Genomic DNA, 17,036 nt, shown 5'->3' with positions numbered 1-17,036 from the left:
TAAAAACCAGGTTATATAATCTACGGCTTCATTTACAGAGGAAATGGTTATTATGCTACATGGTATCAACTATATAAAACCCCAATGGAGAAATTCCTTTCAGAATTCAGTACCAGAAAAGTTTGTCATCCTCCAGAACTGGCATGTTTCCTCCTTTTGAGAGAGGCTTAGTATCTTAGAGCCAATTAAAAGCTTAATTAGGGCAACCATATTAACACCCTTGACTAGCACACTTAATTTCTTTACTGCTAAATTGTTTTGCTGATTTGTCAGTCATTTCAAAAAATGTTTGTACAAAATGTGGTATATATGCATGCATAAATTAAATGTGTATACAAGCAAAGCAGTATTTACAATGGGTGCAACCTGCTAGTGTGAATGAAATAACAGAAGAATCTAGATTCAGAAAACCATGTTCCTTATAGTCCCAGAGCATCAAAAGATCAAAAATAGGATTAACACTTGACTTGCTCTGTGAACACATTGTTAAATAATTTAGTTATTATTTTTACTCCTACAATTCAATTTCTAATCTTAGATTTTTATCTACTTCATTTGGCTGAAATTGGTTTTCTGGCTGTGTATCAGCAAGACAAGTATTTGAAATTTTTATATCAGCAGAGGAACTAACTCATTAATGACATCTTTTTTCCCTATTACCTAGAATTTAGTCTTTCCCAATAGTTTTAATTATCCCATAAACCTTAATAAAATAAAAATGACAGAAGTTTCTAACCTTTCTTGAGTTCTACTTTGTTATTTTAATTTTCTTCAAATGTTTATTTTTGAGAGAGAGAACACAAGTGGGGAAGGGGCAGAGAGACAGAGGGAGACACACAATCTGAAGCAGGCTCCAGGCTTTGAGCTGTCAGCACAGAGCTGATAGAGGACTCATGAACTGTGAGATAGATCATGACCTGAGCCCCAGTCAGATACTTAACTGACTAAGCCACACAGACACCCCTCCTGAGTTCTATTTTCAAATATCCTCCTATATTAAAAATAATTTGAAGCAAACTGCATTAGTGAGTCAAATAACAAACATGCTAGTTTAAGATAAAAAAAAAAAAACCCACCTAAATAAAATCCCTGATATTTGTGGGTACATCTTATCTCAATATCTTACAACCTTTCTGTATGAGGCATCTGAACACCAGCTTCAACATTATGTGGCAAGAAGATATTTAGAGCTGTGGTTTACAAACTGTAGACTTAAGAATCTGGGGGAAGTCATAGTTCTCATAAAGGATCCACAAATCCAAATATGTCAAGCATTGCTTGTAGACTATATAATTTACTAGGACTTTTCAATATTTATGTATAGAGCTTTAAATTCATTTAAAACTATTTCACTGAACATTTTCACCATTTCTAAATAAATGGAAGTCAAAGTATAACCAATGATGGTACAGTTCATAAAAATGTTTGAGATTTTAAAAGGGACCAATTTTTTAAAAGACTGAGTCTACTAGTTCATTAATTGCAAAGTTTTATTGTGAGATAGTCCTTAACATGAAACCTGCCTCTATTTTTACTAGCTGATTGACCTTGAGATGGGCCTTAACCTTGATAAAACACAGATGCACCGTGTTCTATATTGGTCAGAATTTGCCTGAAGAGTTGTAGTTAATTCTGTACACCACAATTTCTGGGTAAAAAAAAAGGGGGGGGGTTAATTGTAAGAAAGATGGTAAAAAGGTTTGGAATTCAGAAGGTGGGTGGTATAGCACTTAGCCTAGAAGAAAAAGGGACTTCAGGGGAATACTTAAATTATTTATAATATCTCAAGAGTCATCAGGTAGATTTGGAGAGATTAGGTTAAGCTCAGATTATACTACTCAAAATGGAAGAATCAGGAAATTTATAAGAAGCAAATTGTGGCTCAATATAAAATAACTTCCTAATAACTACAGTCATCATACACTGGAATGGGCTGCTTAAAAGAGTATTCTTTCTAAATATTCAAACAAAAGGTCAAGCTGAGGCCAATAAGACCATCCTTCGTAGAATTTAGTAGAAAGTACACTGCACTGGAAAACTGACTTCAAATAATCTCAATAGTCTCAACTTTAAGGGGACCTAGGATGACTAGGATAGGTGTGCTTTGTCATTTAATTTTAATAATCCTAGAAATAAGTACCATAGTTTAAAGATAAAGAAACCAAAGGCAAGAGTTTAATTTGATCATGGTTACACTGTAGTTAAATGTTAAATACACAGCTCATTTTCAAATCATAACTCCATTTGGGCTCTTTCCTCTTTGTCAGTGGATTTCAACCTTTGCTCACTGTGTAATCACCTACAGAGCTTATAAAAATTCTAACAACCAGGACACATCACAGAACCAATTAACTCAATCCCTACTGTAAAGACCCAAGCATCATGGTCTGTAAAGTTCCCAAGTGATGTTAATATGCAGCCAAAATTAAGATCCACTACTCTATACCAAGGGTTGGCAATAAGGCTTTATAGTGAAGCATATCCATGTTCACTTGTGTTTATTGTCTATGGCTGCTTTCATGATGTAAATCAGACACTGACCTTATAACTGGCAAAACCAAAAATACTTACTCTTTGGTCCTTTACAGCAAAAATTTGCCAACCCCTGGCTCGTTTTATTATGTCCGAACCATAATAATCTCATAAGACCCTATTTCCTGCCATTCAGTGAGTTTGGATCTAGAGGCCTTGAAAAGTTGCAAAAAGTTTAACAACTGAAATATAGCACATCACTGATTAAACCAATTTGTCAGTTAAACAAGGTCCAAAACCAAAGTGATACTCATAACATAATAATCTTTTCTAAGATGTAAGAGATAAACTGAAAACATATTATTAGACTACTAAAAATTAATTTATGATACGCCTACTCCATTGATGCAAACTCAGCTGGGGGGGGGGGCTGGCCAAGATAATAGCCAGTAATGTTATTTTTTAATGAATGCATTGTGGTTCAGTATGAGTGCTTTTCTTTGAATCATTCCAATTATATGTGGGACTATGAATGGGTTTGGCTCTGATTAGTTTTGCCAATTACTACCCCAAAAACCTGCTTATTCCTTAAATTGTGTATATATGTATTTTATTTAAAAAACACTACAGGGTTCCCAACATACTATTAAACAATTAATCCCTGCAACGGAAAGACAATGTAGTTCTAATTTTTGAGAACTGCTTTCAAGGGCTTGTACATTAAAAATTAAGCCAAGGGGCACCTGGGTGGATCAGTTGATTAAATGCCCAATTTTGGCTCAGGTAATGATCTCACAGTTCATGAGTTTGAGCCCAGCATTGGATTTTGTGCTGAAAGCTCAGAGCCTGCAGCCTGCTTTGGATTCTGTTATCTCCCTTTCTCTCTGCCCCTCCTCCCCTCGAGCTCTGTCTCTCTCTCAAAAATAAATAAATACTGTAAAAAAAAAAAAAATTTTTAATTAAGCCAAAATAAAGTGATGCTAAGAAATTCTATCTTCCCTTAATACTTTAAAGAAACTGCCTCTGGGCTTTTCTTACTGAACAGTTGACAAGTAGGAGGGAAAAGATCAGTAAATCGTTATCACACAGGCATGCTGATTTTTACAAAAGTAAATGTAAAAACCAATGAAAACTAAATCCAAACCTAAAAAGACAGAGAAAACCATTTCATTTCATAAGATTACTATGGCATTTTGCCCTTTGAGACCTAAAAACAATGATTCTCTTTAACAGAAAGTACTCCATCCCCAGATAATCACCATGATGTAAATCAGACACTGAAAGAGCTTTGAAAGCAATAAAACAAATATCAAATCATATGTGACAGTGGTAGATATATACCTCAAGTCTAGGGTCTGCAAAGGAAAACCTCAAATCCACTGAACTCTTCTTCAAATATATTTAAGTTAGGCACAGGCAATTAAAGATAAAGAAAATTTTCAAATCTTTCTATTTACACACACAGTAACAATGGTCTCCCACTCCACTAAAAAAAAAAAAAAAAAATCCATAGTACAAATGTGATATGCTAAGATTGTGTTGTATGTGTATACATTTAGGTTAAATAATGAGGAGAAAGGTCTGAGTCCTTTTAGTAACAGGCAAATGAGAATGAAAATGAGGGGACAATGGGACAAATTTAAAACGTGTAGCTTCTGTAAGATTTATGGTGAGAACGCAACAGTAGCCCTAAACAAATTAGAATAATCCCACTGTCATTTGCAAAATCCTATAAAACAAATGTTTACTCCCCCCACAAACTGGGAATAAAAAATGTTAACTAGGTCTCAAAAATGTTCTGAAATGACAAACTGATTATATATTACAACTAAAATTTTAACTAAGATTACAAAGACTTTATCCTTTCCAGTACTGGATGCAAAAAAAGTGATCAGAGCATAAAGATCAGAAACACCTAACAACTATAAATGAAGCTGAGTCCACATTACACATAATAATATAAACAAACACCTGATTAACACAAACTTTGAGAAACTCACACACACACATGTTCCGAGAAAAAAGACATAGCAGAATTATATGCTTGAGTAATTTTCTCCCTTCTACTATAAACACTCAAATTTAGTATTACTTGTGGATTACTTCTATGATTTAAAAAAATACTTTAAAAATATACTTCAAGATTATATCCAATCAGAATTAATTAGAATGAAAACCCAGATACCTTTGTATATAAAATATTTACCTGGTTCTTCCTTGATGAATGATAAATCTTCCTCTGGATAGGCAACAGGTGGCTGCATCACTGAGCAATCTTCTAAATTTGTTTCATTAGGTGGTATATTATAAATAAATCTCTTTGTAGTTTGGTTTTTCCTCCTTGTTTTGCCAGTCTCTTGAATTCCCTGGGAGCCCATATTATTCCAAATAAACACTTTTGTTTGACCTTGAGATTCATTTTCAGCCAATTCAGGTGAACCATCCTGGACCCAACTACTGTCATTCATCTGGTAGTTTTCTATTTGGCCCTCGTCGACGTTACAACCATCATTTTCAATTTTTACATTACTTGCCAAATTGGTAAGATTCCGTGTCGCCCAGAAACTGGCAATTTTTTGATCCCGTGATGAAGATAGACCATCTCTATTAACTGGTTTTCTATTATTATAGTCCACGACAACAGACTCTGGAGCTTCTGATTTAATGCTTATATTTAAGGCATCTTTAATGAAATTTCGGCAGGTTTGAACAACTTCACTCATTTGAAGATAGCTGGCCACTGTCATCACTTCAATGGCATTTTGGCTTGTGAGCACCAGGTTACCAGAATACAAGAAGTCCAAGATGACTGAAAAACCTTGAACTGCAGCAATATCTAAATGGGTAGTATTGTTTTGGTTAGGGCTTTCTTTGTTTGAAAAGCAATATAAAGTCTTAAAGAAACGGCTGCCTGCAACCAGGATGTTCTTATGGGCTTTAAAGATTTTTCCGCTCACCACGATGCTGACATCGCAAAGAATACCTTTCTTTCTTTGTTCATTTAGTTGTCGAAGAAGTTGATAGCAATAAGAGTTCTCATTTGGCCTACTATTAAAGTCACAGTACCCCTCCTCTGATGGTATTTCTGACTCCTGTAATTGGATGGAAAACATCAATATTAAATTTTATCTACTTTCTAAAAACCCCAAAGGAAAACATGTATCATCAATGTAACTTTTTAAAAAGTGCTAACCAAACACATTAACATTAGTAATCCTGATGTATTTTGAGACCATAGTGTTCACAGGGATCCCAAATACTGAGAGTAAAGTTGTGAAGAGCTTGGTGCAAGCCACTGCTATTCTAAGTCAAACACATCTGAATGAGGATCAGCAGGAGTTCATTTGAGGAATAGCATGAATCATGTTACTTTTTTCATATATAAGCCAAGGATATAGATTAAGAATTACTTAAAATCATAATAATACTTTCTTATGAAAAGAAACTTTCCTATATGAATCAAATTAGTTTGCTTTATCTCTGATAGGAATGCAGCAGCCTTCCTAATTGAACTAACAATGTTCAAGTTACAGTATGTTGGGCATCTCATCCTATTTAACACTACTAAAAAGGTAAATTTTAAGTCTTGGCAAACATCCAAATAGTTTAGGTCAATGAAGTTAATTAAATCTAATTCAAGAAGATAAAGTTAAGACCCTAATAGGAAAATGGGTTTCAACTACAGGAATATCCAGCTATATAATTTCCCAATCAACTTTCAAAATACCTTATCAAAAATTCCTGAACTCAAAATTCTCAAAAGTTTATAATTTTCTTTCTTTCAATCTGACAAGTACTCATTAGAGTTCTGTTTAGCATCACTAAAGTTATGGTAATTTCCTCTAGAGCCACAGCACACTGTTTAATAACTTCCGCTAGATAACTGAAGTAATCACTTTTTCCAATCAAAAAAGTGCTTAGACATTTCTAGTAGAAAAGGTAACTGAAAATTGTGACCTGAAGTGTTAGTCCACTTCTATGAAATAATGACACACAGACAAATCTAAGATTATATGAGCATGGGAAAAACATGGAAAGATACATACTAGATTGTAAACATGCTGGGAGGACTGATATGCTTGGAGAGAAGAGAGGAAGGGGGAATTAGGGAAAAATATTGAAGGGTGTTGGAGACACAGTTAAGACTGCAAAAGAATTCTCATGGAAATAATATTCTAACTGGTGGTAAGATTCCTAAACAATCCCACAACTTCCTTAATTAACCCCACCCCACATGGGTAAGGCTAAAGCACAAAAATACTAGGTTAAAGTTTGAGTACTGAACACAGCCATACATACAATTCCAATTCTCTTGAAACTAAACCAGGTCACATGGTCCATTTAAGAATTTGTGTGTTTTCAAGTATGAGAAGTCAACTGAAAAGAACCAAAATTAGAATTCCAGGTCCCTTCAGTATTTGCAAGATAACCTTGCAAATCTGAGATACAGGATCACTATATATAGAAGGAAGAATGGCAAGTAGAGATTTTCCTCTATTTCCAACTGACCCTTGGCAGTCTATCACCGTCCCAGTGTCTCACATACAGAATGCCTTATACTGTATGCCTAGTCCCTCACATTCTCGATCTACCATACCAAAAAGTCTCATGCTCTAAATTAGCTATTTTTCCCTACCAAACACCCAATCTTCAGCAAAAACTGGTAATAGCCAAGGTTTGTGTGAGGTAATCAAAACAAATAATTCTCAAGTCCAAATTTTTTTTGCTTTTGAAGGTGTGCAGGGAAGGAGGTGAGATAAAAGACATTGTTTCAACCTTTAGAGCTTGTACATAAACCAGCATGTTTAGCATCACTAAAGTTATGGTAGAGGGGAATGAACACGTATAAATATATAAAGAACTAAACCAATACTAGAAACACCTACAATCAATGCTATGGTATAATTTTCTATAAAAGCATCATACTGCTTACTTGATCTCCCTCTTATGAGACTATTTGAATAAGACTTTTTACTAATATCCTTACGCTTTCTACTCACTACAGAAATTTCCAAACTCGAAAAATCTTCCTTTGATGCAGGCCTGAAACTGAGCTTTGCTATGCATGCCATACCTGCCCAGCAAAGCTCATTTGGTTCAAAGTTCTGATGTTGTAGTAACAGTATAAATACTTGGAAGAAGCAAAAATTTAAGCACTGATCAAAATTTGGCAGCACATCATGAAGTATTTGTGGAAGCAGTGAACTAGCATTTACAAATCAAGAACCCACCTAGAGTTTATACATCTGGCAGTTCAAACTCGCAGTTCAAACTCTTTAAGAAGGAGGTAGCTATATCTAACTGTGGCAGTCATTTTAGGCTATGGTCACTGTGTTCTGCATTTTCTGATTTTCTGGGCCAGTCCCAATTTCTGAAGTCCTCTGCCATTATCAGACCAAATGTCCTAACTTTTAACAGTAACTCAGACAAAACCCTATCCACCAAAATATTTACCCATACTATTTTAACACAAACTATACAAATCAAACACAACTGTTCACCTATTTTTTCTCTCATTACTGTTATACAAGAATAATAATGTTCTTTGATTTTATGAGCGACATCAGCAATTTCATTTCCGCTACTGAGTAGAGCACTAGGTCTTGTTTCTGTAGCACCTATTAAACATGCTCTTCACAATGAAGGCTTTGCAAGTCAAGAATATGTGTAGTTTCGGCAGTTGGGTAACACAGAGCTTCAATAAGCACATAGCATTAAAGTAAATTGCTGGTATTATATGCTGAACTAAATAAATTAAGAAAAATCTTAGTACTAAATATAAAAATCTTTAAAGTAGTTTCCTAAGAACTCTTGGCATCTGTCTCTGGTTCTTTAACATTCTAAATGTCCACTCCTAGTATATGGTAACATAAGTTCAGTGATATGTAAAAATATACTGATGAAAAAATTTAAGTATTTCCAGAAGTGGTCTTTTCAAATGTTGGGAACCTTTTCTGTTCCCTTTCCCAAAAATGGAAAGCACAACTTAGCCTAGACATCAGTCTAAACTGGCTGAACGATATTTTAATGTAAAGGACATTCAGACTTCAAAAGTTAGACAATTTGTTACACTGAAGATTCTATAAATGTGAAAAGCTTTCAAGTTTTTTACTTGTGAAAATGCCCAAAGTAAAATTACAATTTTACATCTGTAAGAGACCTTAGAATTAACTCTTCTATAATCAAGAAAATATAAAAAGGTGTTGATTTAGTTAAAATCCTCATAACATGTATCTTCAAATCTACTTCCAAAGAAGCTTATATAAGTACTTTACTCACAGAGGAAAAAGCTGCTAAAAGCTTGAAAAATTCTGACTTCACTCAATTATTAAATAAGCATTAAACAAATGCCTACTTTACACAAGTTCTACACTGGGGACCAAAAATGAGGAAGTATAGTTCCCAATTTGAAGACTATCACTAGTGGGCAAGACTCTTAAGGTACTGAAGATTGTAACAAAGTTGTTATGAGGGCAGAGAGGAGGTGTATACAGTCCAGTGTTTTTTGTTTTGTTTTGTTTTGTTTTTTTTGGTGGTGGGGGGGGATGCTTATGCTTTTTGGAAGAAAGATCTTGAGCAGAGCCTTACAGGACAAAAGAGTGGGATGGGAGGATGAACATTCTAAGCAAATAAAACATTAAAAGAAACAAGACAGTCTACAAGAATCTTCACAATACCAGATTTATGAAAGAACTTGAAGGTGATCCCAAAAAAGCCCAAGAAATACAAGTATACACTTATGAACATTTTTTGAGACATATGTCAATAGCTTCCAGCAGTTACCAAGAGATCGGAATCTGTCCCCTGCCCACCCCCAGATTAAGAACCACTGTAACAGGTACCTACAGAGCCTTAGAAGCAGTGATCTGATTGGATTAGAAGATATAAGAGATGGTTATGATAGCAAAGTAGGGGATTAATATCAGGGAACTAGAACTAGAGATACTGTGACCAGGGGAAGCTACAGTTTAATAGTGCAACATACTTGCAAGAAACCAGGACCCTAACTAACCTAAAATGGATAACGTTAATGGGGGGAGGGGTGATGAGTCACAGCCTGGAAAAATACCTGGAAGATAAAAATCAGCAGAACCTGAATAATCAACTAGATTTGGTTGAGGGGGTAGGGATCATAGGGTTGGTCTTCAGCACTCTAACTTGGGGAGCTAGATAATGCCACCAACTTGCAAAGAATCCAAGACCACCACCCATCTCCACACCCTTATGAGAAGAGTTGGGGATACCTTCATTTACAGTGAGTTCATCTGTAGTTAATCCACCAATCATAAGAAAATATTAGTTAAAAATCAACAAGTAATTAGTATTTACTTTCCCTACCCAGAACTAGTCCTTTAAATAAATGGATTAGCAGAAAAAAGGCATTTCCAATGCAAAACAAAGTATAAAATTAAAGTATTAAAAACAAAAATCTTTACTGCTTTTGTTGCAGCAACCCACTACAATACTATACTGAAAGAATGAAAATGTCAATTTCACTTCCAAATCCAAATTTTAGAACAAAATGGAAATTCTAATTCTATAGGTTAGCAGTGGAAATCTTCAATTTTAGATACTAAAGATATGCTTTATTACCAGCTCTCTTCTAAAAACACAACTACCCAGGTGTCTCTGAACAGCAACATATTTCTTCATGATCCTCCCCTGTTTAAAACTGCTAAATTTAACTGCTAAATGGTTGCCCATTTGTTAGAATAGAATACAATCATTTTAGCATGACAAAATACCCTCCATAGTCTATTACCTATTCAAACTTGATTTTTCATTCTGGTCAGCAACCAAATTATCCACTTCTTAGACACATCAATTTCATTTTGTTAATGCTGCTTCCAATTGCAGTGCCTGCAATGCCCTCCCCTCCCTGTTCAACAGCTATTCATTTAACTCAATGAAGTTCAAGAGCCAATTATACAAGCTTCTCCCAACCTTCACAAGTAGAATTTATGACTCCCTTCCTTTACTGTTTCCATTGTAATCTGAACATACTTCTAACATGGTATCTATCATTTTATTGTCGTGTCTGTCTCTTCTTACTAGACTACAAGTTCCTTGATGGCAGAGAAAATGATTTACAGGTTTACCTCCAGTGCCTTGAATGTACCTAATATAAGTAAATTTGAGAAGGAGAAAGAAGCCAATCCTAGATACACTATAAGGTAGTCAAAGACACTACTAAAAAGTCAAACCCAAGGCAAATGAACCAGCTCAATAAACCAAACACAATGAATGTTAGAACCTACATAATATTATACAAAATGCTTCTTTAATGGGCCATACGTTCATCTTTAAGATTTCTTAGTGAAAACTTTCAGACTTTCTTCCTAAATTGTTAACAACAAACCTTTAAGCCTTATTTTTGCCAAATGCAAAGAAGGCTGGGTAGACTGTCACTTTGTCACTTTTGCTTTAGTTGCTAACCTCAACATATTCTTATTAGTAATTTCAATCAGATCACTGATCTAAATTAAGTATTTACTTTCTAGAAAGGTTAACTAAATTTATAATATATTTAAGTGTATGTTTCAGACTTAGCAAACTTAGAGTTGACAGAATGTGTGATTTAGGCTATGAAAATTTCACAATTGGATAGAAAGTGATCTGAACCAAGATACAGTGGTAATCACTGTTATTAAAGCAATTTTAAAGTCCTCTGGGCCAAATGGTCAAATTCTGTATGAGCTAATCATTGAACTTGCCTCAAAGAAGATAATTACTACTCAAAAAAACCTGTATGCTGCCCCTTACACCCTTATAAATACAGGTATCTCTCCGAAATAGAAGGCTCAGAACAGATTCTGAGAGCATATTTTTACTCTCCCATGAGCAGTCTTAACAACCAACAGCCAATTAACGGTATAGCAAACTTTTTAGGAATGTACTGTAATTCTTTGGTCACTACAGAATTAATGAATCGTACTTTCAGAAAGCATAAGAAAAGTAACACTTAGTGATAGTCTAAAATTTGGCCAACCTCCTCTCAAAAAAACATCCCTCTTTAAAATAAAAAATTAAAAAATTTTAAAAAAAAGGAGGGGTGGAGTTGAAAGGAATAAAGGGAGTGAACTACTCTTAGCCTCAAATTCAATTCTTGCCTGAAGAACTCTAGAACTCTCATTTCATTATTTTTAAGACAGGAGAAAGCCAAAGCAAAGTATTCTTATGAAGCTGTGAAAAAATCTGCCTATGTGAGAAAATCTCAGAATGTTCAAAGAACTGGATAACCAAGTCTCTGAAGGTATGAAATGGAGAAATGGTTTATTCTCTAGAATCAAGATTGATTCCACAAGATAAAGTGCTTTCCAAACTGTCAAAATTGGTAACACTGAAGACACATGAGGTACCAGGCCACACACACACACACACACACACACACACACACACACACACACACCCTTACAATTATCTATGATAAATATACACAATGATAATAATGACTAGCATTTACTAAGTGATTATGTGCTGGCATATATACTTTTCATACACAAGGAAATTAGAAATTAACTCCTTTGCCTGCCAAGAAAATAGAGGATTAGGATTCAGGTCCCCTTAACCTTAAGCCCAAGAATGCTCTCACAGATTGTGTTATACTGCCTCCTACAGGTAATCAAAGGCTACAGGATAAGAAAAAAAAAAACAAAAAACAAAAACCCCGAATTCTGTCCATAGGAATAACTCATTTCTTGAACAGGTCACTCATATTAACAAGACAGAGATATGTAGGTGGTATCTGGGGTAAACAGCAAGGTTAACACCCACGTTAGAATGAAAACAAAAAAAATCAGGATCAATTCAGAGGGGAAACATCTGAAACTCAATCAAGGGAACCAATATATATATATATACACCCTTAGACACAGGACGTACTTACTAAACTGTATTATCCTCAGCCTAATGAAAGTATGTCCTAAGAGAAAAATGGTATCTTATATCTATAAAAATTTTTGAGGGGGCAAAGGAAAAAGGAAGGGTAAATCAGAGATCAAATTCAGAAAAGATTTTACCTAGGGAATGAATCCCCTGATCCAGATAATGCCTAGGGGAGAAGGTTACACCATACTAAGTCTATCATAAGGTTATCCAACTAATTCTAATTCCCCTTCCTCTGATTTCAGGTTCACTAAGCAGCTAATTATATTTTGCATTCCCATTCAGATTTGCCTAGAGGGACAGACTATGCTGACAAGAAAAGTAAGTGGGTCCACATGTATATTAAGAATATATATATTCCTTCTCATTGTCTTTTTGTAGTTTTCTGAATAACCAACCTATGATTATTTAGAAAAATATGCTTTCATTTTCACAAGTCCCCCTCCTCCATCATCTTACAAAATAACTTAATATATTACTTAACTCTTTAAAGCCTCTACTTCCACTTCTATAAAATAATATTACTTTGCAGAGTAAGGTGATGTGTGTTCGGCATACATTACAAAAGGAAATGCTAGTTATATTTCACTCCATTGCCCAAGCTCATAAAGCTAGTAATTGTAGAAAGCTGAGATCCGAACCCAGATTTACTCTAAAATCCATTCTTTTTCCATTACAACATTCTTTATAGGCCCTAGTCCCAGTTGTCATCGAGGACTCTTAAGACTTAGGACAATTTACTTAACCTTTTGGGGCCATATATCTTTAAGTGACCTTCCTTCTAGGGCTTAGGCAACTAAAATTTGTACGAAGACTATTGCCATTCTCCACTGGGCAAAATAACCCTATGCTTTAAAGTTAACTTCTGAGAAACTGCTGTGCTATGGGGGGTTATTGGATAGCGCCTAATTAACTCCAGTGTTGTGAACAGTAAGATCACTCCAATACACACACAGAGACTAGTATCTAAAAGCTGATTTTCTAAAATCAATGAATGGCTACCAATACAAAAAAATGAATTCCATCCACCACATTGGTTGTCCAAAAACTCTTAAACGAGAAGTGCTCAACATCTATTTGGCTTGAAAAGGGATTACCAAAATGTTAAGACTACTATCTTTAGACTGGAAATATTAAAACAAGAAATAACTAAGGTACAGCTTATGTTTTGTAACTAAGGACTCATGTTTTCAAGCAGTTTAGTAAATAAAGTCTCTACCAACCTACTACCTGATAGAAATAACCTCACGTGAAACATCTCTAACATGCTAAGTGTAAAATGAACTGCATTTACAAGAAGGTTTTTAAAAGGGAGGATTAGAGAAAATCTCAGCACAAAAATCTGGGTAGGAGGAAACAAGGAAAAACTACAGTAATTTACCAAAAGCATGCCTTTGGTAAGAAAGTTCAACAGAGATGAATTTAGTAAAATTATTCATGGGGAGTGTTACCCAAATAGCTTGCTCTACATTTACATACTGCTCTCATAATTCACATTATCCTGACCTGATATAAAGAACTTTCTCAGCTGAACGTTTTCCTGAAAGGGTTAGCATCAAAGGTTAAGGAAATTGTTTAATTCATTCTTCAAAGAGTTGCCAGATTTGACTTCCACCAGCATGCTGAAAGACTGAAACATAAGGCAGCTTTTCTAAAATCACAGCTAATAAAATTTTTGACCGCAAAACCAACTTTTTGGGGTTAAAACTTTCAAACTCACTTTATTAAACTTTTAAAAAATTCAATCCCATGGACAAAGAAAGGAGTCATCAAAAAAATGCAGCGCTACGATTAGAAAATTGTCATTCCTTCCCCCCAACCCCCAACACAGATAACTTTTGAAAACTTGTTCCCAGGCTTTCTAAACCCCCACGCACGAGCTCCCTTCAATGCCACAACTGGAATGATGCCTTCACCCAGGAAAGTGTTTTGTTTTTTGTTTTTTTTTTAGCTGATAAATCTTTCCTTTAAAGACCTTAAAAAGTAGGAGGATATACTGTACCTGGGCGTTGGCTTCGTGGAGTTTGTGCTCGGTAGAGACGTGATGTCTCAGAAGAAGGGTTTTCTTGTAGTTTCGGGTCCCTCGCGAAAGCTCATCGTGCCCCACTTGAGGAAGGTCCCCGCTTCCCCCGTCCTCAGGGGTCTTTTGGCACCAGCCGCAAGACATAAGGCCAGTATCCTTGGAATACCGCAGCCAGGGAAAATCTTTGAGCCAAGAGGTCTGGAAGGAGCACTGTAGCTTCTGCATTAGGGACTTGGGCCGCGCGAGCGGGAAGTGCTGGACAGTCTCTCCTTCGCCAGCTCCCACACCGCTGCCCTCCACTTCGTCCCCGCCATCTCCGCCCGACCGCCTGCTGCTGCTGCAGCTGCCGCCTTCCGCCCCGCTGCCGTCGCCCAGGCTCGCCCCCTCCTCCTCGTCCTCGGTGCTGTCGCTCAGGGACGCGCCGTCCTGCATCAACTCCTTCCCCTCCAGCGCGTCCAGCTCCAGATCCACAGCCGCTGGCCCTCGCCCATTGAAATGCCTCAGGGGCCACGCCGAGGTCTCGGGGCGGCCGCGGCTACTGCCATTGTTGCCGAGACCCCCGCCGCCGCCTCCTCCTCGGAAGGCCAGAGTCCGACGGTTCCTTTCCGCTAGCAGGGGGCCCCCCGCGCCACCGCCGCCCAGCGAGGTGGGGCCGCCCGCGTCTTGGGGGAGCAGCAACTCCTTGGTTTCCTCGGCGGCGGCGGCCGCCCCAGCGGAGGCCTCCAGGTCTTGGGGCTCCAGGCCCTCCAATTCCACTTCCTCGTCGGCCCCCCGCCCATTGAGCTGCTGAGGCGCTAGCGGCTGGGGTTGTCTTGGCTGGGGCTGCTGAGGCCAAGCCGAGGCCTCCCCGCCAGCGTTATTGTTCGTGGAACTGCCGCCGCCGCCGCCGCCGCTGCCGCCGCTGGCGGTGACCAACCCGCCTCCTCGGAACGCCAGCGTCCTGCGGTTCATTTCACTGAACGACATGGCGCGCGCCGCCGCCGCCGCCCGGTGCCCCGGCTCGCGCCCGGCCTCGGGCCGCGTCCCGCGCGTTCCCCGCCGCTCCCCCTCGGCTTCGCCCCCGCCCCCACCCCCGGCGTTCCGGTCTCGCGGGGCTCGGCCTCGCCCTCCCGCCCGGCCGCCCGGCTCGCGCTCGCTCCCGGGGCTGCCTCACGCGTCCACCACCGCCCGCCGGGCCGCCGCCTCCGGCCGCCTCCTCGTCCTCCACCCCCGCCCCGCTGTGCTCCGGGCAGCGTCCCGCGCGGAGAAGGGGGCGGGCGGCGGAGAGGTGAGCAGCGAGCCGGGGGCGCGTGGGGCCTTCGAAGTTGAGAGGCGGAGTGCGGGGAGACCCTCCGCTGCCCCCTCTTTAAAGCCGCGCGCACACACCGACCCTCCAAACAGATATCCTTCCTCCGGTGCGCCGAGGAGTCCCGACGCCGCCGCCGGCTTTCCAGGCGCTGAGGGCGAGAGGCACGTTAAACTGCTAGGCTCCGCCACATAACGAACCGACAATAAAGCCGGCGGAGCGTTTCCGTCCGACCAGGCCCTGGCGGAGGTCGAATGGCAAATGAACAACGGACCGTGCGCCCACAATGCACCGGGGTAGCAGTAACCGCTGGAGGGGGAAAGGGTGGGGGCCGGGCTGGGGGAGGGGGGCTGGGCTTGGGGCTGGGCTGGGGTGGGGTGGGGGCGCCAGGGGACCGGGAAAGGGGCTGGGCCGCGCCTCCGGCCTGGGGGCGGGGGTGCGGCCGGGGGGGAAGGAAGTCGGCCGAGGGGCGGGGGACAAAAGGCCGAGCGGCTGGCTGGGGGTCTCGGGGAGGGGGCGGGCGTGTGCGGCCGGGGCCGGGCTACGCGGAGGACAAACAGCTGGCGAGTGTCAGGGTCTGGCCGCCTCCCCGCTGCCCACACGCACCTACCCGCGGCCGGGACGCACATTTTCCTTCTCTCGCCACGAGTTCACCTGGGACTTTAGAAATAACTGTGCGGTGGGAGCTGCGCTCCAGCCTTGTCATTTGCCTAGGGGTGGGTGGCGGTACCCAAGGAAGTGAACTTATTTTGTTCCTTCACAAAGACTGGACCAGGCGGTGCCTTTCACGCGAGGAGGTTACAACCACCGACACCTCCTCGTCTGCAGCATTGTGTGTGCGAGGCACCACCTCAGGCCCAAGGCAATAATCATTTCACAGAAAATGCACCGCCCCGAGTGTCTTATTGCTGTGATGAAATGGAAATTTAAATAAAAGGTCGAACACGTGCGTTCACTGGGAAGTATTGACATGGGTGTTACATCACCACCAGCCAATCAGATAACTCCAGTCGTGTTTATACTTCTACAACCACCTTGTGAGTATTACAGTATGTCATAACGTTATAAATATTAGGCAGGGTTTTCCCCAGGAGCGGGGAGGAGTCTGCTTCTACGGACGTTGTGTGCGACTCCAAGGACTGTGTGTCTTAAGACAAGAATTAATTTTTCAGACTTATTTTTTAATTGTTTACATTGCGTATGGAATTTAGAATGATTAAAAGAACAGATTGGGCTAGAAACGAAACTCATAATCTTGGTCGAGTTTTTCAGAAGAAGGTTTTCCAATTTAGAGCCCTTCTCCTTTTTTTGAAATTTTAGTATGCTAAATTTAGCTAATACTAAAGTGTTTAGACTCGTTTTATTGTTTTA

The 17,036-nt window shown here is 39.4% G+C and overlaps 1 protein-coding gene and 1 long non-coding RNA gene across 7 annotated transcripts in view; one reads left to right on the top strand and one right to left on the bottom strand.

Annotated features, from left to right (window-relative positions):
- ZBTB10 (zinc finger and BTB domain containing 10) overlaps positions 1–16,371 on the bottom strand; it is a 37,096-nt gene extending 20,725 nt beyond the window's left edge. Inside the window, exons 1-2 of one of the 3 annotated variants that reach the window (XM_019453345.2) lie at positions 16,276–16,371; positions 4,679–5,564 (exon numbers count right to left, since the gene is read on the bottom strand). In XM_019453345.2, the coding sequence (XP_019308890.1) occupies positions 4,679–5,564; positions 16,276–16,371 (982 nt within the window). Of the gene's footprint in view, positions 1–4,678; positions 5,565–14,359; positions 15,956–16,275 lie in introns of those variants that run through there. The other 2 variants (XM_019453343.2, XM_019453341.2) reach the window with 2 other exon arrangements.
- Positions 16,372–16,541: 170 nt separating this feature from the next.
- The window catches only part of LOC109269398 (uncharacterized), a 200,390-nt gene continuing 199,895 nt past the window's right edge, over positions 16,542–17,036 (top strand). For all 4 annotated transcript variants that reach the window (XR_008420078.1, XR_002081058.2, XR_008420079.1 and 1 more), the window contains exon 1: positions 16,542–16,702. This is a non-coding gene — a long non-coding RNA (uncharacterized LOC109269398). The remainder of the gene's footprint in view (positions 16,703–17,036) is intronic.

The sequence above is a fragment of the Panthera pardus genome, unplaced genomic scaffold, assembly GCF_024362965.1.
Source record: "Panthera pardus isolate Hobbes unplaced genomic scaffold, ASM2436296v1 HiC_scaffold_7, whole genome shotgun sequence".
Classification (NCBI taxonomy): Eukaryota; Metazoa; Chordata; class Mammalia; order Carnivora; family Felidae; genus Panthera; species Panthera pardus.
This window is presented reverse-complemented; position numbering and strand designations above follow the sequence as displayed.